This window comes from Corvus kubaryi, unplaced genomic scaffold (genome assembly GCF_017639235.1).
Source record: "Corvus kubaryi isolate FWS band 111438036 unplaced genomic scaffold, C.kubaryi_AGA036_p1.0 split1-37296, whole genome shotgun sequence".
In the NCBI taxonomy this organism is placed as follows: Eukaryota; Metazoa; Chordata; class Aves; order Passeriformes; family Corvidae; genus Corvus; species Corvus kubaryi.
Window position 1 is genome coordinate 9,069,715 of NW_024582075.1, and position 22,539 is coordinate 9,092,253.

The 22,539-nt window shown below is 34.0% G+C and overlaps 1 protein-coding gene across 13 annotated transcripts in view; it reads right to left on the reverse strand.

Annotated features, from left to right (window-relative positions):
• ADGRV1 (adhesion G protein-coupled receptor V1) overlaps nucleotides 1-22,539 on the reverse strand; it is a 318,059-nt gene that overhangs the window by 224,850 nt on the left and 70,670 nt on the right. For 11 of the 13 annotated variants that reach the window (XR_006013577.1, XM_042012970.1, XM_042012977.1 and 8 more), the window contains 17 exons: nucleotides 22,187-22,316; nucleotides 20,647-20,727; nucleotides 19,202-19,341; nucleotides 18,177-18,786; nucleotides 17,033-17,248; nucleotides 15,468-15,683; nucleotides 14,388-14,632; nucleotides 14,010-14,191; nucleotides 12,423-13,234; nucleotides 10,976-11,185; nucleotides 6,529-6,659; nucleotides 6,162-6,261; nucleotides 5,069-5,248; nucleotides 3,426-3,589; nucleotides 2,787-2,880; nucleotides 2,172-2,201; nucleotides 229-307 (listed from right to left, as the gene is read on the reverse strand). Coding sequence is in view for 12 of the 13 variants with exons in the window: in XM_042012970.1 (XP_041868904.1) it covers nucleotides 229-307; nucleotides 2,172-2,201; nucleotides 2,787-2,880; nucleotides 3,426-3,589; nucleotides 5,069-5,248; nucleotides 6,162-6,261; nucleotides 6,529-6,659; nucleotides 10,976-11,185; nucleotides 12,423-13,234; nucleotides 14,010-14,191; nucleotides 14,388-14,632; nucleotides 15,468-15,683; nucleotides 17,033-17,248; nucleotides 18,177-18,786; nucleotides 19,202-19,341; nucleotides 20,647-20,727; nucleotides 22,187-22,316 (3,620 nt within the window). In the remaining variant the exon portion in view is untranslated. The remainder of the gene's footprint in view (nucleotides 1-228; nucleotides 308-2,171; nucleotides 2,202-2,786; nucleotides 2,881-3,425; nucleotides 3,590-5,068; nucleotides 5,249-6,161; nucleotides 6,262-6,528; nucleotides 6,660-10,975; nucleotides 11,186-12,422; nucleotides 13,235-14,009; nucleotides 14,192-14,387; nucleotides 14,633-15,467; nucleotides 15,684-17,032; nucleotides 17,249-18,176; nucleotides 18,787-19,201; nucleotides 19,342-20,646; nucleotides 20,728-22,186; nucleotides 22,317-22,539) is intronic. The other 2 variants (XM_042012975.1, XM_042012971.1) reach the window with 1 other exon arrangement.

Consider the following 22,539-nt stretch of genomic DNA (forward strand, 5'->3'; position numbering starts at 1 on the left):
TGAAAGTAAGTACATGGTAGCATAAGATTTCTGAGTAAACATACTGTAAATGTTGGTTTCTAGTATGGGAATTATCTTTCCTGTTCCACTGAACTGAATGATATGTTGTCATCTCAAAGATGTGATCCTGTTGTTAATAGGAGCTTTTCTGTTAACTGAAAATAAAAATAGCTGGGCAACACTAATCATTAACTTACACAGGCAGCTTTTCAAGGAGACAAGACTTACTTGGTACTTTCCCATTCAACTACTCCACTTACTCCATCATTAGCATCAATAATAATTTGAGAAGCTAAACCTTCCACATCTAAAATGGAAAACAGAACGACATATACGTAAGAACAACAGAGTTCATCTTCATTATTTTCAAGAATAATAAAAGCATTTATTTATATCTTTAATAATTTTGTAGGAGAAATACATAATTTTCCATTTCCAAAATGTGGAGGAGAAAATGAAGTGGGCAAGATACTTAGAAAGGCTTAAAGAAAATCTGTCCTTACTAGCTTACTGTAAGAACTGCAACACAGTGCCTTGAATTACCACTCTTACACTTAATGTATCGGGGGGGGAAAAAAAGGCTAAAAAAATTTTAGAAAAAAAACATGGCACAGAAAAAGTAGAAAATGCAAAAAAGCAAGATTTTTCATCAAGTCTTAATTCATCTTCACTGTGTGTTTTTATTATGATGATATTTAATGTTTCGCAGACTGTGCCATTCTGGGTATGGGAGGGAAAATGAGTAAGAAAGAATAAATGATCCAGTATATCATTTCATATTCATGTTTCAGGGCCTGATAATAAACCTTAATGGCAGACACCTCAGATTCTGCTATAAAAACAAAATTATTAATTTCCTTTTAGGTAGTTTAGGTACTGTAAAACATACGTATCTTCAAAATAGCTCTGAAAGATTACTGTATGTATTGCCCTGTGAAAATACTGAATAATAGATTAATGCCAGCAATGTCCACTAATTTCAGGGACCAGAACTTGACAGTCAGAACTTGATTCTTCTGAGAAAATAATGCCTTAATTTGTTCAAACAGCATCACATGACTACTTTAATTTATGTCACTTTACTTTTAATAAAAATTAGAAAGAAATGAAGACTGACAGTTTCTACACTAAATCTGTAGCAAATATACTATTTTTAGATCCATCAGAAAGATTTCTATCAAATCAGATAAAACTGAACAAAAGTAAAAGATCACTGCCATGAATCCAAATCTGACACTATGAGATAGTGATGAACACCAGCAGCAGCTGCAACACCTCTACAGACAGCAGAAAGGTTTAGAAATCCATAGGGATTACAGTGAACATAGACCTTTCAGCTTTGTAAGTCATGTTTTCCCTTGTTGAGTCATAGTCTGATCAACTCACTCAAGATCTATAATACTTCGCTTTCAACATCAGACCCTTTATTTCATATTTGGCATCCTTCCTCTCCTCTGATGCCCTCCTGCCATTTTACTCCATCTTAAGTCTTTCTTTTATCTATGAAGTTTTCTCATTTTTCTTTCCTCATTCTCAAGTATCAAGATTTTCTTAATTCCTTGCACTTTTGTATTAGAGTTGGGCCTTTCCTTCCACCTTTTCTAAAGGATGGGATGAAGCAAAAGCAACCTACACCACATATTACATGCACATGGCTATGACAGGGACAGCATTTACGATATATTACAGATGCGTAAGATTAACTGCACATCAGTATCATGTGCAGAACACCTTCAATATCACTTTCAATATTAGACACCTAGAATTATATTAAAGATTTTCTATGGGGTATGGGATTGCTAAATCCTAAACAAATGCACTGCACTGACAAGGATTTGAATCCTCAATCACACCAAAGAAAATACACAAAAGGGAAAACAAGATTAGAAAATAGTCTGATAACAGAATTAATTGTGACATTTTATAATGAGGAAAAATTTTTGCCTCATAGATTAAAGCTATTATCTGATCATCCTAAATATATCAGCGTCAAATGGTCATGATTCAGACTGCTAACCCCTTACGGCAGAAGGTAAGACTATACTGCACTCAGAACAATTTAACTCAGAAAATCCTTCATACTTTAATGTTACTCTTTTTATGTTTTAAATTTTAAACTCAAGTAATCATAGCTCAGTGTCTACACATCGTCAATCAGGCTTGCAAGTTACCTTTCAGTCTGTAACGAATTAACTCTGTCACTTCAATACGCGTGCAAAGAAAGGGAAAAAGAGTCATAGAAGATGTTAGAAATAATCAGCATAATTAGCCACTGGTGCTACAGGATAACCCAACTGTCTTTAAAGACAATGGCAGCTATGCTGCTGAGTTCAGAAGCAGAATGAGGACCTAAGTAAGCAAACAATAAATGAAGTTCTGTGGAAGAGTAGGAATACAGTAGATCATGACTCCTAAAAGTAAATCTGATGAAGAATAATAAAAAGACACTTTTAAAAGAGTGAGCAAAGGAACTACTTGAATTCTTTGTACATACTTGTTTCCATCATGTACTTGGAAATAAAATCACATTAACATACATTGCCAATGCAACTTTTGAGGTAACTGTGTTACTAAATAACTCCTCTATGAAAATTGTCTTATAATTTTTACAGGGCTTTAAAAAGTAAGAAGCCAGAGTAATAATGACTATGTTTGATGTTCTACAGTGTTGCAGAACACCCTAGCTGGGAAGTGGCAAGTGGAATAATGATACGCCAGAGTAATATAATGTGCATTCAATTTATATAAAAATAAAATTAAACTTAATTGTTTGTAAGTTGTTTTACCCAGCCTAGGTAGGGAAGAAGTTGAATGGTTCATGATAAGTTCCACTGAAGTTAAATTAACCAAGAAGAATTCTTGCACTTCTGGTACATCATCCTACAAAACACAAATCCAGTATATCCTCTTTTCATTTTCTTAAGAAACAGTCACAGAATTTGCTAAAAAGCCACACACTAGAAGTCTCAAACCTTATAGCAACACTAGAATTAATTTATGTTTCCATTTTCCTCAACACTTTTATAAAAAATGTTTTATCTTGAATGAATTATGAAGCAAGACATTGTATTTAATGGAAAAGACTGTGGTGACACTGAACTAGATGCGAATAAATTTCTGCTCAATTTTAAAGGCACAAATAGCAACCAGTGATAAAGTAAGAGCCTGTAGCAATGATTTACACTGGTCTGAATATCAGAAAATAAATTATTAATGAGAGAGTTAAATTTCATTTAACTGTAAGTAGCACTGTTTTCTGTTATTATGTGTCCTCTGTGTTTTTATCATTAAAGACAAAACCAGTCTTTCTAACTTACAATAAAATCGATAGCTTCAAGTAATATAGCTTCCAAGCTTCAGGTCCCCCAATATTCCTTTTCAGTTGTCATACAGATAAGTATAGAGTGAAAGGATATAAAGTTTACCTCTAGAATAGTTACATTTATGGCAGCTGATGTTTCTCCTTCTTCCAAAATCACTGAGTCAGAAACAGCTACATAATCAGCTCCTGGTTCAGCCAAGGTCCCCTCTGTCTGATTACTTAAGGAGACCAATCCTTGAACTGTGGCATATGTAATATTGATAGCACCTGTTTAAAATGTGACCAAAAATATCCACTTTTTTCAATTCTTATGCAATGCTCACTAGAATAGACAAAGAAAAGAGATTAAATGCTCATTGATAAAATGAAAAGCGTAACTGCAAACCAGAAGGATTAAAACATTAATCTGGAGCCAATGGGACTTATTTCTTTCAGTCCAGACTTTAATGATTTGTCCAACACCACAGGACTCAGAAAGCATTAGGAACCAATGTAATCATATATTTGAGGTGCTGTGGAGTGCAAATATTACATTACATTCCTGGGATATCTAATGTATTATTAATACCAGGTTTGGTGTCAAGGGAAATAGAGCGTTTCAGGAATGACCGATTTCTACAAAAGGCTCTAAGGACAGTGCTAAATGTAGTTTCCTTCCCAGAAAGACTGACATAGATGTTGATAGAGAATAAAAATTAGGGGACACACTGATAAATTTTACTAAAGGAAAAGCTAGACATTTTTTTAATAATAAAGCCACATCTCACTAATCTGCCAGAGTAAGTCAAGCTGTAAATTTAAAGAGAGTGATCCTGGAGATAAAATGACAAATGAAATTCAAAGCTAGTCTGTACGAAATAAAACATCAGGTATAAAAGAAACTTAGTTATAATAAATAATGATGGAGTTCAACTGAGAGATTTTACATTTACAATGGATACGTAGAATAAATTGTTTCCTAAGTATTGTCTGAAAGGTAATTTAAATACTGATTGACATTAAAAAAGAAATGGGAAACACAGAAATGTCATTAAAATTCCTCTTCAGATTTGTAGTGTGTCCAGATCTTGAATGCTTGTTTCAACTGATCACTTCACCTCAAAGTAGATAAAAGAAACTAAGAGAAATTACCACTGAGGTCTAACTATAGTCTAAAAATTTAAAGAGAACTTGACTATGCATGTTATCTCTCAATGAAAGTAAAAATACTCAGGAAACAAACACAAGAAAATATTTTGGCACACAATATATTACTGAAGTTAGTACCACTTAATTTGATTTTGAAAGGACAAACTGAACCAAAAAGAGATACAGAATTCTTAGAGGAGGCATAAACTGAATTCAGAGGCAAATTTTTCCATGGGATATTCCTAAACTGTCAGATTCTGGAAGTTTATAGAGGGGATACTGTGGGAATGATAATTCCATACAAGATGCTTTTCTCATGTTTTTTATTTCTTCTGGACAGACTAACACTTCAAGACAGATTTATTAGACATAAAACTACAACCGTAACAGTCAACTAGCTATGCCACAGCTCCCAGACCCCTTGCTATGGAATTAAATGCTATAGCTTCACTTTTAACAAAAACTTAGTTTCCAAGCCTGCAGTAAGGGGCCTAGAAGTTCTGAAAATATCAATTGTACCCAAGATTTTCCAGAATTTCCAGCCTCCCTGTCATGGTTTTCATTTGTCTAATGATTTTGAAAACAAAATTTAAATTCTCTTGGAGATGTTATACAAACCTAGAGATCCAAATTCTCTGTTAATAAAAAGCTGAACTGTTTTGTTTTCCTCTGGAAGTAAAACTACCCTGGATGGAGAAGCAAAATTCAGTACTCCATGTGGTTCATCACTAGCTTCTACTGTCAGAACAGCTTCATATCCTTGACTGTCCAAAACAGCAGCACCAGAAGGAGAAACACCTGCAAAAGAATCAATGGACTGCAGTTAATAAAGTGCTAGGTAAATAAAGTTTTGTCTTCCATTACTGCTATTACTATGTACAAATGACAGGCAGTAACACCGCAAATGAAATCAAACCAAACACATGGCATGCTCAGTGAAGTTGGTGTGGAATGTATACGTAATTGCATTCTATAGCAAACACAGGAACATTCAATCACAACAAGAATTGTATGTGTAGTAAGTGTAGAGTTCAAGACTGTATTAAGAAACAAGATAATCTAAAGAGACAGTGTTAAATGTTAACTTTCCTAAACTACTTCTATTGTAAAAGGAAAGAGAAAGTTCTTCCAGGAATTCATTACAAAAGTTAAAATTATATTCAACTTCTCAATCATTCCATTAAGAAATCACTACAAGTGTTGCCTTGATGAATAACTGTATTAATTTATACTTATCCTGAAGGATTACAAGAGTAAACAAATTATTAAGGCAAGTTGGCAAGGCACCTATCAGCAACACCACCCATGCCAAGTTAGTTTGGTGTTTAGACACTAACTCCTGTTTAACAAACGGTATTTCAGAAGGGATGTGGTTTCATGCTTCTTTTGTCATTATAATTTCAATAAAAGAGTAAAATATTCTGACCTCCTCTAATTCAGCGGCAGATCAGAAAGACAGCTTGATAGACAAGATTTTTTACAAAGATAAAAATATCCATTTATTTAATTACACCTGTATGATATATATACTTATATACACAGAAGTATCAAGCCTGTTTCAGTAAAATGTGAATAAATTTTGCATAATTTGCAACATTTTCAATATTCTTAGTCCTACACTTCCAAAATGGATTAATACACACAAAAATACTACACTACTAAATGGCAATTTTAGATATAGCAGATATAGCAGGCTGTAGTTCTGCATTACCTTCTGTTTTGATGCTGTATAGGATGATCCGGTATACTTCTTTTTCTTCTGGAATATGGTCATCCAGCAAGTGAACATACAATGTTGTATTCAATATCCCCTATAAATTTTTGATAAACTGATTAGTCGTTAGTGTATAGAAAACAAGTAATGCCACTCTATCATATGTATTTTAAACAATACTTTTAAGAAATGTCAAGTTAAAATATTGAAAACTATAATAGATCTATATATCTATAAAACTATATATCCCTGTAGATTAATCACATCAAGAGAAAGAAGACTGCTATAAAAGCATACTTGTTTCCTCAGCTCACTTCAAATTACAATACTCTCTTGTAGCCATTAGATTTGCTTATGGACTTACCTCAGGAAAAAAGAGTATTCCAGAATAGTATTCAAAATTTTGTTGTACGTTATGTCCAACTATCTTCCACTCAACAGTAACGTTTCCCAGTCCTGGGGCCGTTCTTACAATATGGAATTGCAATTGTTCTCCTAGGAACAAAGGACAAACCACAAGATTTTGGGCTTTCCTCTTCTACAATTCAACTATTAAAATGAAAACCCAAAAATATGAATCACAGTTGAAGTATTTTTTTTGGAAAACCTTAATATTTTTAATAGTGAGCTTCCAGTAGTTATGTAACACCCTCATTTTTAATATTGAAGCAAAACCCCCACAAATCTAAACTCTTTCCTCCTGGGTTTTTCTGAATTTAGTTAATGCTTGGAAAGAATTATCAAAATATAAAGGAACCTGGTACATATGCATAACTGCTGTCAAAACATGCACAAAAAGAAGAGCAATATCTGTTTGTGAACTACACACTGAATAAATGTTGTCTACACAGCTTTAACACAGAGTTTTCTACAGCAGCTAACTGGCAAGGAATATACACGTTCCTAATATCTGCACTGCCTTGTGACTTTACATAGTGCATGCAGAAAAATGCTTGTAGTTACCTGCGAGTTCCATTTATGTGACTTTGAATTTACAAATGTTATCAGTGTTAGAAAACATCCAGAAGAAGAATAAAAATTCATAATTTTAAAAGGACAGTATTTAGAAACAAAACATTGATGTTTCATAATTTAAAATTAATTTTTAATAATTGATTATAATTTCAGAGATAATAAGTATCAAATGACAATATGCATCTATAAGAAGTAATTATAGTATCTTTTCCACATTTATAATATTTAACCAAATGGTCACTTAAAGAGTAAACTCTTTAGAAAGCTTTGAAAAACTAAGAAAATTTATATAATTATGACATATTAAATATCTATATACATTTATACAAAATAAATATTTGATGTAACATTAAATATTTTAAATATGGGCATGTAAAATTAATGTATTGTATTAATATGAAATAGATCAGCAGGTAGCATTAGTAAAATTATGCAATACATTCACATTAGAGGACAGAAGTTTATTTATAATACATAAGTGTATTCCATCTGTATGTCAACAGCATTTTTCCAGTTCACAGAATGGAAGTTTTCCAGCATATACAGTGTGGAATTAGTTTTCAAGGACATGAATATGCAGAAATTTATAATCTTGAGGTGCTTGGAAATAATAATGTAAACTTAAGTTCATCCTCAACTGACTGAAAATTACTTTCTTAGTATTGCTATAAATTGAACTGAATTTTTTTTGCTCTTGTGAAACTGGGACTAATTCCATGTGTTATGTACACACTTAAAAGCCACCCTACTGACAAACACTAAGCTGTATCTGTGAAAGGGAAAGCAGATGTGGTGTTAGGTTGTTATGTTCATAGTCCATGGCAAACAGAATTGAGCAGCACGGCTACTCTCACTGACTGTGTAACTTAAAGAACACCAAACTGGGATGCTTATCTGGTTATTTTAGCATATTATATTGCAGGACAGTATTGTATATCTAAAACTGGCAGAAAACAATTAATCACTTTCTGGATGTGTTCCCTGATTGGTAAGGAAATATTTGAGAAATGCCAATATACTGGCTACCAATGAGAGAGATATGAACAAACTTAAAAAGACCTTAATATAATAAACTGAAAAATAAAATTGTGAAGAAGTAATACGAAAATTGTATCCACCAATTTTCCAATATGTAGAATTAGTATGTTATCAGTCTCACCATTTCAAACTTCAGTTAAGCCTTGTTTTAAGTTGTCCTACACTAGTTCTAAGAGAACAAAGGAATTCAAAATTCATTGACATCGTAATAATTCTGCTTCTACTGTCAGATATCTGAAGACAGACTGACAGTTTACAGGCTAATCTGACACATCATTTAACACTGCCCTGAAATCTGTTCTATCCCATTTGAGAATTTTGCACGTCCATTGCAAACAAATAAATATTTGACAGAATAATAATTTACTATCATCACAGAACACACAATTAAGATGAAGGTTATTTCAAGGCAACATTATATAATACAACAAATTTTCACTGAAGACTGGAAAACACTTTATGATGCAGAATCCTGATACACTGTAATCCAAGCACAAAGATGGAAACCTGAAGTACAATTCATCACAATTTAAAGACCCTCCAGCAGCCAGTTACTGACCCATGTAAAGCTCAGCCAGCTTTACCAAAATATTTGTTATTCCTGTCCAGTAAAAAATACAAACACAAATACAAATTGAGTTCTGAAGATTGAAAGTATTATTAGGTTAATTTCACTATTTTGTCTTTTTTTAAAGTAATATTTTACCATTTTAAATCTTTCTTTAGATTTCTGCTTTTATCAAGAAGAAGAAGGGGACCTCATCCATTCTTCTCTTGTTCCTTATTTCAAGCTGTTGCAGTGTGTTTTCATCTAATTCAGCCATAGCCATACAACTGTTGCATGTTCTGCCTATACTTAAATGCTGCCCTTGCCCTCAATATGGTGATTTTGTGAACTGAATATGCAGGTAACACCAAGACAGCCATGACCCACAGCTGAAGTGTGAAGAAAAGATTTATTTCATTATTTAACTCTTAAAGCAGAGACATATACACTGTTAAGTTTATTCCATATTAGCAGGGCTAAAACTGCCCAGGCCTGAGAGCTATGTTACATATCAAAAGGCCTGGACCATGCACAAATCCTTCACCAGGCTGTGTTTCACCAGCCTTCTTAACTCCCTTTCCCCTTTACAAAGAGATCTAAGTCTATGGGAAAAGTTTTTAAGTCTTTAACAACATCCTGTTATCTTTTGTGAGAAAATTCCATTCCTCTTCAGTTGACAGCCAACAATCCAGAGCAAACACAAATACCTGAATTTTCTCACACTCATTATTTTCTAACATCTCCCACCTGCAGGGTTGGTCTTTAAGCGAAAACAATTCTAAACCAAACTTATTTTTCTCTTTCCTCACCAATCTTCATTTTTTCAACTCTTTCCTCCCCACAGGAATAATAATACGCACAGCTTGAAAATAATATTGAGTTGCTTAACAGAAACGGTTCAATAGTACAATAAATAGAAAAGGTAACACTATTTGGATTTATGTCTGATAATGTTTGCTTTCATAATAAAAAACTTGATAATGAAAGTGAAATAAAACCACTGAAATCATAGGAAGGCCTTAGCTCATCCCCTTTTTTAATCCAAACGAAACAGTTTGGCTGTTTTTTCTTGCTATAATGCAATGCATTATTTTTCACACACTAAAAGAATTGGAATCAGTTATAGCACTATATGTGTGCTCTATATAGCAGAGTATTTCAGCTCCAAATAAAGCTTTCAGCTTCAGCATGCTATGAATAATATTTAATCAGTGGAAAGTATATAACGTCTTCGTAACCTTGGGGAATGAGATGGTTTGTATTAATTTTTTGGGCTCATTAACAACTGTTCTTAGACTGCCAGACTGCAGCTGGCTTGTCAGGCAGATCAGAACCGCTAATGCAGAGTAATAAAGGTTGGAAACTGGGCACACTAGAATGAACACAAACTGTACCTAAATAAAACCCAAAAGCTTATGGTGTCCTTTCATTATGGGAAAAAACCAGACCATGTTCTTTTGAGATAGACTTTTTCTTCCAACAGAAAATTCAGTGCACATATTCCTGGACAGCAAATTTCTGTTCTGTTAGTTTTCTCTACCCATCAGTTTACACATCAGTAAATTTGAAACTGCAATACACTGAGATTCCAGCGAAGGCTAACAAAAGCAGTCACCATTTGTATTATTACTGTCCTATGCAGAACTGTACCAAACCCTAGGTAAAACATGCAACATGCTCTCTTAAACCACTGGTAGACACTAGATATCAAACTCTTATCGCTCTCAAAAGTCATGACTAAGTGATGACATCAAGATGGTCACACTCCTAAAATGATCCACCATAAAAAATATAAAGAGAAACTTTAGAAGATGGAAGATTTTTTTTCTATTTTTTTTTCCTGTAGGAATATTTTCCAGATGATTTAAAATTAATTTTAAGATTAGTAATTGGTGTATATGATGGGTGTTATATACAGTTCTGGAATATGGCATAAATGAATGAGAAATGCTAAAAGGAGCTTAGAAATGCAACACCAATAGAAGCAAGGCACAACCTTCAGAAAAAGAAAGGAAAAGAACAGATGATGAAATATAAAATGGTTTTGGAAATGGTCTATTCATCTTTTCCACAGATTTCCTTTAAATGCTATGTTTGCAAGAGTTAAAATATAAATAAATGTGTGCTAAGTATGTGGTTATTCTTTGCTGGCATTCTCTGAACAGTGAAATAATCACTGAATCATTATCAACAGAAAGCACAGAGATGGAAGGTCATGTTAAACTGAGTGTGGCCAACACACAGAACCCACCTTCACAACCAATAACAGACCTTCCATCTGTCTGGAAGCTAATGATTCCTGCCACATTGTCACTTGCCAGGATAACCACTGTGACAGTGTCAAAACTGGGCAGAATCCTACTCCCTCCTTCAGTATGCACCAGGCTGATTATGATGCTTTCATTATCCTCTGGCTCTGGATCATCTAAAATGGTCAGTGTGACCATCTTTTTAGTTTCACCTGCAAGTAGAAGAACACACGCATACTTACATGTTCACATGAAAATCACCTTTTAAAAAGATGTAATCATTTATTCTAGTAGTAAATAATTAACTAGTATAGAAAAGGACATGAAGAATCTTTAGTTATTTATCTGTCTAGAAGTTATTGAATGTCATTATGAAAATTTATTCAATTACTAACAAAAAGCTATATTAGGCAATGTAATTAACAAATTATTAAATATACCATGTAGAAATTAATAATGTTAACATAATTTCTGAATGCCTAAAATTCTTATTTGCTTTATAAGTCCTCCAGCTTTCAAATTTTAATTAGAAAAGGGGAATATAATTCTTGTAAAAAGAATTACCAAGTAAATACATTTTCTGATGAACCACATACAGACATAAGTACATGAAATTTGACTATATATTTACTGGGTCAGGAAATGCATAAAGTGGGCTATCATTGTATTAGTTACCTGTCTTCTGGAATATCAAAGAATGACAATGTAAGCAGCAAACAAAATCAATTACCAGTCTCTATAATACATTACAATTTGCAACATAATCCTGTTGGTCAAGGCATGTGCATAACCTATACTCATAATTGTATCAGTTTACCAGATACACATATTTTTTGTTATATTGCCTTTCAAAGTATTTTGAAAATAAATTTTGTAAACTCATAAACACTAATATAATTACATGTTAGATTCCAAATCATTCCTGGAAACCCTTCATTTGAGTTCAGATGATTTAGCAAGTTAAATGAACACTAGAATCTTTACTACACTCCCATAAATTGTTTTCAAAACAACTGTTCAATCATCTCAGACTTTAAAAATATAAAATACATTTTTCATCTTCACAGTGCTCTAATAATGCCTGCCATAGACTTTTCTTCTTTGAAATTTTTAAAATATCCTGTTCTGTTACAAAATCAATACAACCTCAGAATCGAAAAAGATCTTTCATCAAAAATTAGTACTGTATTGACTGAAGATTAACAAAAGAGCAATTAGGCCTGATTCTCATTTTCATTATCTTTGATACCACAACTAGTTCAGCAACATTATTCCTTAGTTATTTAGTAAAAATGTTATTTTTATCATTCACACTGCAATATTTCTTAAAAAATACTTTAATATTTATACTTTTCATTCTTTTTTTTTTTTTTCAGTCTCTGTGTGTGTGTTTGTTTTGTGTTTTCTTTAGTTTTAAACAAGAGAAGCTAGTGCAAAACCTTGCCTCACCTTCAGCAAACACCAGAATCTCACCAACTCCGACAAAATCCAAGTCTGGGGTAGCAGTTCCACCAACAACACACCATTCCACTGCCACCTGTCCCAGGCTGCCTTCTGTCCTATGTATCATTAGCTGCACATTGGCCTGAGGGTGTTCTTCTACTTCAATATACAGACCTTTCTCTGTTGCATTGGGACTTACACTGTAGATCTTAAATACTCCAAAGGCATCCCCATTCATCATTATGATAACTGTGGAAGTATTTGGCTGTCCGATAGCTGGTTGATTTTTTAAGTTGGCTGAGATATTCATTAGTTCAACCTTCAACAGGGATATAGCGAATTTTTCATCCAGCTCTGGCAGGCTGTCAGGGAGTATGGTAACTGTGAGATTTGCAAACTCTTCCCCTTCCTGCATGATGGTCCACTGTCTTGTGATAGATTCATAGTCACTTCCAGCAATGGCTTGTGTGCTAAACAGAGTAGATGTACTGCTGATGTTTTTCTTGTAGGTCCACAATCCTGACATATTAGTTAATAGGCTGATCTCTGTTGTCAGCCAAAGGCAGAGTGGAATCTCAGAGGCACTGGAAAATATAAAGGCTGAACATGCTTTTTCTTTTAGGCACTGAGTTGCACAGGCATGCAGTGGATCACTTGCTGCTGACACATTCACTCTGGTCTTGGATGGCTGGTCAGGAATTCCTTGTACAGGAGACTCATAATAGGCCAGTATATCCTCACCTTGCTCAATGGCAAGAGCTACGATGTCAATCTCAGAAGTGCTGTAAAATATTTGCAGCTGACCGAACCTTCCCCCACTAAAAGACATTAAAATAAAAATGTTACGTTAGCTGGTAAAACATGTCTAATATTCTATATGTTACTGGGTTAAGAATAAAAATGAACAAAATTAACTAACCCCTTCTGAATTGCTGAAAAGTTACAAACAGCTGATTAAAGTGACTTCCCTTGAAGCTAATACCAGAATAACTGAGTAATTCATTTTTTTGGAGAGCAGGTTTGATTGTTTATAGCTTGAATAGCAGTCTGCTAAGTGTGCATGTTTGCAAACATTTGTTTCTGAGAATTAACTTAGTCTTTCTAGGATTGTCAAGGAAGAAAAAGCCTCTGCTGTCTAGCATTGTCATCATTCCTCCGAGGTGTCATCAGGATACCATACTTCATGTGCAAAACCTTTTCATTCTCCTTTTCATTTTGTTCTCCTTTTAGTTTTGTTTTACATCAAACAACATTTGATACGCTTTGTCCTGCAGTTCACATCACAGGAGCAGGCTGGTTTGCAGCTTTAAATGGCTTGACAATTTAACAGTACACAGTGTACACTGAATTCATACCACAAATGTATACTACATTTAAGTACTTTATGTACATTTCTAACAAGCAGACATCTAGTTCAAAATCAATGTATATGAAAAAAGAGTTGGCAGATAAGGAAATTGATGCAAGTACTTATACAAGGGCATGACATTTAAAATTATATTTAAAAAAAAACCCAACAAAAAAACAAACCAAACCAAAACAACAAAAACAACAACAAAAAAAAGATTCAAAATCAGTCAATATTATACAGACCTTCTCCTGACTGATATATTTGCAAGTAAATTTCTTTCTAGTGGCTCCTGAATTCGATATGAGGATTGATGAAAGAAAACTGTGCCATAAGGATTATCATTGGCAGGTATAACAATATTTGCCATGCTATCTAACCCGATAGCACCACCGTTGGAGGCCTGAGTTAATTCTACATGGACAATCTCAAAAAGAAAAAAAAAGAAAAACAAATAAGGCAGCTAAACAATTTTTGCCATTTCTAAAAATAATCACAAGCAAAATAAAATCAGAACTTCTTGCAGCTTCCTGCCATAACATTTCTTGTTTTGATCTGCACACATTTCTTATACAAGTTAAAACTCTAGTACTATTCAAGAGAGGCATAACTGCTCTACTTACTTCTTCTACTTCTGGAACATCATCAGCCAGGATTTCCAACAGCAACATCTGAATGGCTTCCCCAGCGGCAAAAGTAATATTACCCATGGCAACTTGCAAGTCATCAGCAGCAGGATGTCCATTAATGGTAGCTGCCCACTGAACAGTAACATTACCCAGTGTCCCAGCATTGCGGATTATTGGCAGATTTATGGTTACTGATCCAAATTCAGGCTCCTCCACAGTGAATTCGGTATTCTGAAAAACTGATGTACGCCATAGGGAGATGTAGTGCATTAACAATAAAACCAAAAGTAAATATATCAGTTCCTAAAGTACAGAGTTTTATTTTACTTGATTGCATTTACTTGCACAGGTAAATCCCTTTTAATCAGGTTTAAACCTAAAAGCAAACTTTCAATTCTCATATTTTCATCTACAGAGAAAATTAGCATGAAAATTAAGCCCTCATCCAAAAAGTCTATTCCCCATTGTTTGAGGCTAACCATGAACTGTTTCTAAGGTCTTAGACTATGAAATAAATCAAAACTATTTAACTTGGAACACGTTAAGTAGAAATCACAGAATGGGTCAGATTGGAAGGGACCACTGTAGTTCATCGGGTTCAAGCTCCCTGCTCAAGTAGGGTCATCCCAGAGCACATGGCACAGGAGTGTGTCCAGACAGTTCCTGGACGTTTCCACTGAAGGAGACTCCACAACCTCTCTGGGCAACCTGTTCAACGTGCACCATCACCTGCACAGTAAAGAAGGTCTTCCTCACATTCAGGTGAACTTCCTGGGCATCGGTTTCTGTCTGTTGCCTCTTGTTCTACTGCTTGGTGCCATGGATCAGAGCCTCCAAGAGGCTCAATCCTTTTGTTATATTAAGGCCTTTTGTTATATTAAGGCCATTACTCCTTTATTATATGTTTTAATTCAGTTTATCTTATCTTTAATTCAGTTTATCTTATCTTTTCCTTTACTCTCTACACCCACACTTCTGCTTCTGAATGTTTTTACCCAGTTGCCAAGTAGCAGCTCCCCCACAAATCCCCAGAAAAAAATGTTAGCAGAAGAAAGAAAATATGCACTCCTTTACCAAAGGATCCAAATGGGTCATCAGAAGCCTCAATAGTTATGATTGCCCTCGTCAAAGATCCAAGTAAGGCTCCTCCTGTTGTTTGGTTCAGCAGCTGAACATAGAATGACTCCTCAACTTCAGGATTGATGTCATTAATTATATAAATTGGCACAGCTTTACTTGTTTCCCCTTCTAGTAAGACAACATCTGATGAAGCTACACTGTAGTCCTCACCTAGATTTGTAGATGAAAATGCCCAAAGCAAAAAAAACATAGATAACATCAATGATTTATGGTTCAGTGTGGTGAACATTATCAGTAATACCCATCTTCTCTTTGCTTATACATGCATTCCTCTGTGTTTTTATGGGATCTTTTCCTTTATCTTTAGACCCACACACAACAAAAGGTTTGTTTGCTTTTTTTTTTTTTTTTTTACTTTCCATTGCCTTTTAGATGTCTGGATGGATCAAAGCAAAACTTGGTTTGACCAAAACAGATTAGCACTGCTAGACCAAGAGGTAGTTACCAAAGGTCCATTAGTGTCTGCTGTTTACAAGGCCACACTACCAAGATGTTTCTGTCTTTGATTTATAATTGCTGTCCATCTTTCAAATAGATAAAAGTGAACAGAAGCACCTTGTCAAGGTAGATTTCAGTAAAGGGCATATTTTGTGTGTCAACCTCATTTTAGGCAAACTTGTCTCAACTTTGTCTCAACTGTCTAGGAACTGTTCCTGTATCACAGGAACATCTGTGATACATTAGATCACAGCTCTGCTTCAGAAACTAATTGAAAGCATACTCTGATATAAATCTAGCTACACATTTAATTTATAACAATCTGATACATAAAAATTAAAAGTCCTCAGAGCATGCACCATCCACCTATTCAATTTGGACATAGCTGAAATACAGTGCACTCAATTTATAACTGCCTAAGTGGTTTTGATCCTGCAGACTTCATAATTTTTCTCCTTTCTTTATGTACCTTCTCTACAGCAGGGACTAACTGTAGAAGTTTACATTCCATTTTCAGAAGTACAAGTCTCCTTGGGTTTTGATTGATTTTTCCCTGTTTGTTTTACAGCTGAGTCCCCAGCTCTCACTTCCTCTTCAATAAGCTCAACTAAGCAGTACATGATGGATTTAAATATGTACATGGGACTAAATCATTATTACATAATACTGCTATGGTATTTCAGGGGTGGGGGTGGGAAGAGGCATTTAAGTTGTGGTGTGCTACTAAGTAAACAAACACCCCAATTCCTTCCCTCATTTCACTTTTAGATTATCCAGTGATGTTGTGTAAACTTTCCCCTAGGTGTTGGATTCATATTTGCTAAGCACAATCAATACCTTACTACTTTATATTTCATACTTGTTATAAAATAGGTTTGAATATATATTAAACTGGTTTATATATTTGAATAAATATATATATAAATGGTTATATATATAAGTATATAAATATAAGTATATATATTTGAATACATATATATTCAAACCAGTGTTAAATATATAACACTTGTGTGTTTCAGCTTTAACACAGACTGCATACTTCTGCTATTTTGCTTTCTTACCAGCTGTTGCAGTTATTGGCATAGCTTTAAATTTCACAGAAACATCTGAAAATATTCCCCCAGTTCTGGTCACATTAATGATTGGTCCAACATAATTTTCAGCAACACGCACAGCTGAAGCTGAAAGCTGAAGTGTTCCAAAAGCATCATCATTGGCATTGATAATCACATGAGCTATTGTCTCACCCACTAAGCCAAGTCGAGGAGAATTTATAACTGAAATATAAAGAAAACTTAGTGAGGGGTGCCTGAAATGCTTACTGTTCATGGCTATAGAGTTCATAGGCATACATGTGAGTTTGGCTGTCTCTGTTATCATGAAAATTATCTTTTTTTTACAATTGGACAAAGCATAACTACAAACCATATCAAAATACATGTGTTTGAATTACATTCTGGCAGAAAATCTGAATTTTTAGTAACATTATTCTACCATACTGTGGAGCACACAAGGAATATTTTTTTTAAAAAATGAGGTACTGTGAATTTATCTATATATCTATTTATTTATCCATAAGGCTCATAGTAAGATCAATACAGTTCAGAATAATTTCAGTTTTACTCTTGATATGATGAAATACAAGTAAGATTTCAACTCCAAGTAGAATTATATTTGAAGTTACCCCTTAAGCTGGGGGTAAGGCCAGCAATTAAATATGCCTTGAATCTTTGAAGCACAAATCAGGCTGTAATGACATGAATTTATCTGAATGAGAAATGAAGTAAAAATTGTCAACCCTAAGAAAGCAGCATGTCACTAATTCTACACCCCTTTTTTTTAATAACACTTTTTTGTATTTTAATATGAGAAACTAGCTTAATTATTTCCTACTACTGAACTTTCAGAAACAGTGCTAAATGAGCAGATATTATTGCAAAACCAAAAACTGTGACATACTTGGCCTGAAAGACCTTGGATAAGACAATGCAAAAGGGATAAATAAATACTCATGCATTTCCAATAAAATACTGTGCCAAAGGAAATAAATGCCAACAGGCACAAGTCAGGTAGCTCAGCGATATCTTAACTATATAGAGTTTGGTAGAGGTAAAGAGTCTTTCATTTATCTTGCTGCATTTTCTCCTGTTACATATAAATTTTCATCTTGATAGTTAAATTATAGGTTTTATGTAAGACACTTACTTGGCCGATCCTGAACTTTCTTGATCAAAGCAATACTGCTTAGCTCAACAAAAACAGATTCTGACCTCTCTGGATCATCATCATCCAAAATAGGCAAGGATATTGTGGCCTCACTTTCATTGGTTGAGAAGATCACATAACCTGTAATGGGTATATAGTCTTTTCCCTCTATTGCTCTGACAACATCATGTGGAAGAAAGGGCGACTTTTCCTCATCACCAATAGTTCTGTATTTCACCATTACTGTACCAAGGAGACCACCACATCTTATAACTGTCAGAGAGACATTTTTTGTTTCTTCGTCAACTTTTATTGGTCTGTTTTGCTCAGAAAAGATGAAGACTCCGTATGGATCATCATTTGCTAAAATAGTTAACGTTGCATTAGTATGAAAACCAAGACGACCATGGGAGACATTGATGATCAAAACTGAAAATATCTTATCCAATTCGGGAACATCATCAGGAGAAACCTGTATTGTAATATTTGTTCTTGCTTGGCCAACATCAAATGTTACACTCCCATCTGTAGAGATCAGGTCATTGGTAAAATCGCAGATTATGATCCAATACAATGTCACCTGAGATAAGGCTCCGTGAGTTCTCACAACCTAAGTAAAACATATAAAGATGTACATATTTTTGTTCTATGAGAAAGAAAAACATAGAAGTGTGAAATGCAATTAAGCAAAGACAAAAACATGATGAGTTAAAGATATGTCTGTGTTTTAAAAACATGCAGTTTTTATTATCTTAGCTCTGCTGAACTTGTATTATCAACAGTTATTTTGAGATAGTAGTCCCTTGATTCTAAACAAGTAGAAGATTTAAAGTTTTTGGATATTATTATTATTTTAGTTACAAGCTGAATAATATACATTAGCAAGCACTGCATGACTGGAAAAAGAAATGTTCATGACAAAGTTGTTACAAACCCCACAGACTAATGATAAAAGCATCATAGAACACCAGTAAATACAGACAGAAGAGTACAATGCAGCAATATAAGACTCAAAGCTTTCTAACCTGCAGCACAACATTGCTATCTCCATCTTCGGGCTCAGTTCCATTCACCAAGAGGGACTCAGCACTGAACTCAAACACACCATGAGCATCATCAGAAGCCTCAATAGTCACAAGGATGTGGGATGCAATTCCCAAGCTAGCTGTTAAATGCAAGTTCCAAAAAGGATTATTTTTATCTAGCATGTTTTCTTACATAAAAGAAAACAGCTAAAGAAACATGCTATAAAAGTACAAAAGAGAGTATAACTGAAGTATCCATGCTGTTTGTCTTTGGTTTTTCCTTTTTTTAGATGCATGGTAACTGTATGGAATAGGAACTGACTTTCAGTAAGCCAGTCTGTCAGTCCTTCTATGGAACTATGCAACAAAAACAAATATTATTTTAAGGGAGGAACCAAAATAAAATTACAGGTTTAATGAATGAAAATGGAGCAGCATTTACGACAGTGAGGAGCTACGTAGTAAACCACACTGTAAGCAGAAAGATGAGATGAATGCAGGTCTCATCCTAACATAAGCTGGAATGAAAGACAAAAAAAAACCAACAAAACAAACAAACAAACAAACAACAACAAAAAACCACCATCAAGTCAAGTAAATCCTACTTCTAAAGAGATTGTCTTAGGTGACATAACTTGCTGCTCAGAGAGAAAAAGAGTCTGGCACTTAAAAAAAACATTTCTGGAAACAAGTAAAAGGGAAACAGATTGTCAAATAAAATAAAAACAAAACAAACAAGCAAAAAAATTACTCTATTGGCATAATGGGTGCTCATATCACATTTTTGCATCTGTAGGTTTTAATTTGAAGTCCTATATGCATAGGGTTTTCCCATATATTCTATGTTATTTTTTCACTTGGTATTTTTTTTTCCATATGAAATTATCATTGTGTTCTGCATGTCATGACATAAATAGAAATTTGAAGAAAGAGGAAAAATGAAAAACAATCAGACTATTTCATTAAAAATCTAACAGAACTTAGTTTCCTTTAAGAGTATTTTTGCCATGAAGGGATCAAAATTATACATAGAATGTATCAAAGCAAACAATCAGGTAGTTTGAAAATTACCCTCAATTTAAAAAGTTCCTTTGCTTTTTTTCTCCCAGGAAAATTTGACAATGTTCAGACAATGATAAATTTGTAAACTTTAATTCTGCAATTATTATATTGTTGTGTTTTATAACAATATAGTTTTGATGACATAAGAACCTGTTGTTCTCTGCTTTACACTAAACACTGACTGCAAGTGAAATTACCCCTATATTAAAATGGAAAAGAATGTTTTTGACAAAACTCTATGTTAAATCTAAATTAATAAGCTCTAACTGCATGTAAAGAAACATTATGACAAGCTGCATCAAGTTGCATCAAGCATAGTAATTATGACAGCTATTACAATTATAAATAAAATATAGGATTAATCAAAAAACAAAAGAGCTTACCATGTTGAGGGACACTTGAAAGGAATAAATCCATGTTTCCATCACCACTACCACTTCCATCATTTCTAAAGAGCTCAGCAACTTTAAGATGACAGACATACAGATATATACACATATATACATTTACAAATAAAGGGAAAGCAGAAAGTAATTTAAACATTTCTGGACAACACAAAAAGAGAGAGAAGTATTCCAGGAAAGTACCAATTTTCGAAAACTATCCAGACTTCCCAATAAAAGCCAGAAAAAAATATTGAATTGGCCACCTCTTGTTTACTTTAGTGCATTGGAAACAGCAAAAGGAAGTCAGAAGGCAAGAAAACACATACAACTTTCTTTTATCTTTTTTTTTTTTCCATTCCTTCTATGTTCCCTCTTTCTCAATCCTAATGGAGAAATTAGAAATGGGGCAGGGGCAGAGGGAAGCATTAGCCAGACCCTGTCAAACTCTCTTATTCTAGCATTTCCTCATAAATCAATACCTTGTGTAAGAAAATTGAAAAAAATGACAGCTTAACTGATGGAGTCTTTACCCTAAGTTTCGTGCTTACAATGGTGTTGGAAAGCTCAAAAAGATTATGTTCAGAGGGTATCTACCTCTAGTAAATTACTGAAGTTAGCTGTAAGTTTTCTAACCAAAAAAATTCAAACAGAAAAGTACATTTACTAAACTTACTACTTTAACTAAACTTTAACTACTTACTAAAAATTCCACATGCATGAAAGCTCTGAAATTTTTATCAAAAGAATCCTAGCATAGCACCATAGTGCCACGTTGCAGCACAGACATTCAAGTTAGTATGATCTAACTTTCCAGAAGGCATTTACAATTCTGAATTGCTTAGAAAAATAGTATCAGTTAAAAAGACACTTTATGGCTCTCAATATTTTGAATTACTTCTTTTCCTCCAACCAGCCTTGAAATCTCCCTTAAAAATGTTTTGCAATGGAAATAAATTCTGTAAGGCAGAAGTGATTTTATGTGGCAGGCGCACTGATGCTTGCCAACAGTTGTAAGACTAACATCTCACAGCAGGATTTACACTAGCTTCTAGCTGGCTCTCCAACTCAGCTAAACTCTCCAAACATCTCAAAACCCACAATTTTCTCAGTCTATAATCCAGTTGAATCAGTTATAAACCAGTTTATTGGAATGTCTCCAATTTCACTCTAGTGGTAGATAAAAAGCACACCTTTGGCTGTTAAAACATTAAATATTGGCAACTTTAAAGAAAAAAAAAAGAAATTTTTTTTTACATTACTTTAATTTTCTCTACCAACTATGAAATTATGTAATTTAAAAAGCAGAAATTGCCTTTTAATGACCTAATGCATGGTAGTAATACACTTTCTTTGAGATCTGGTAGCTTACAGCAGTGATTAACAAAACATCTGAAAGACAGTTCTTTTCTAAAAAGCATTGCTGCTGTGTGGAGGGTGTGTCTTTAGAAATAACATGGAAATAGTTCACCAGGTTAGATTTTAAGGGATGAGTAAAGATCACAAAAATACAACCAGTGGATTAATGTATGTGCCTTACCTCCTCCCTCTGGGTTCAACAGCTCCACTTTAAAAGTTTTTTCTAGTTCAGGAATAGAATTGTCAGTGATGTTAACAGTAATGTACTTGTATCTTTCTCCAGGCTGAAATTCCATTGAGCCCCCAACAGCCTGAAATATGACAGGTCTTCACATTTTTGTTCAAGTTTAGTGTTTTCATCCAAATGAAAAAAGAAATTCAACCTCAATTCTTTTTGTCTTTGTCAAAACACCTACTTTTCTTCACTTTGGCTTTAAAAAAATCTGCTGAGTCTTTGTTATAACAAATAGCAATCTAAATTCACTGACTTATGAGCATCTTCATTTCTCTACATTTTTCTGCACAATCAGCAGT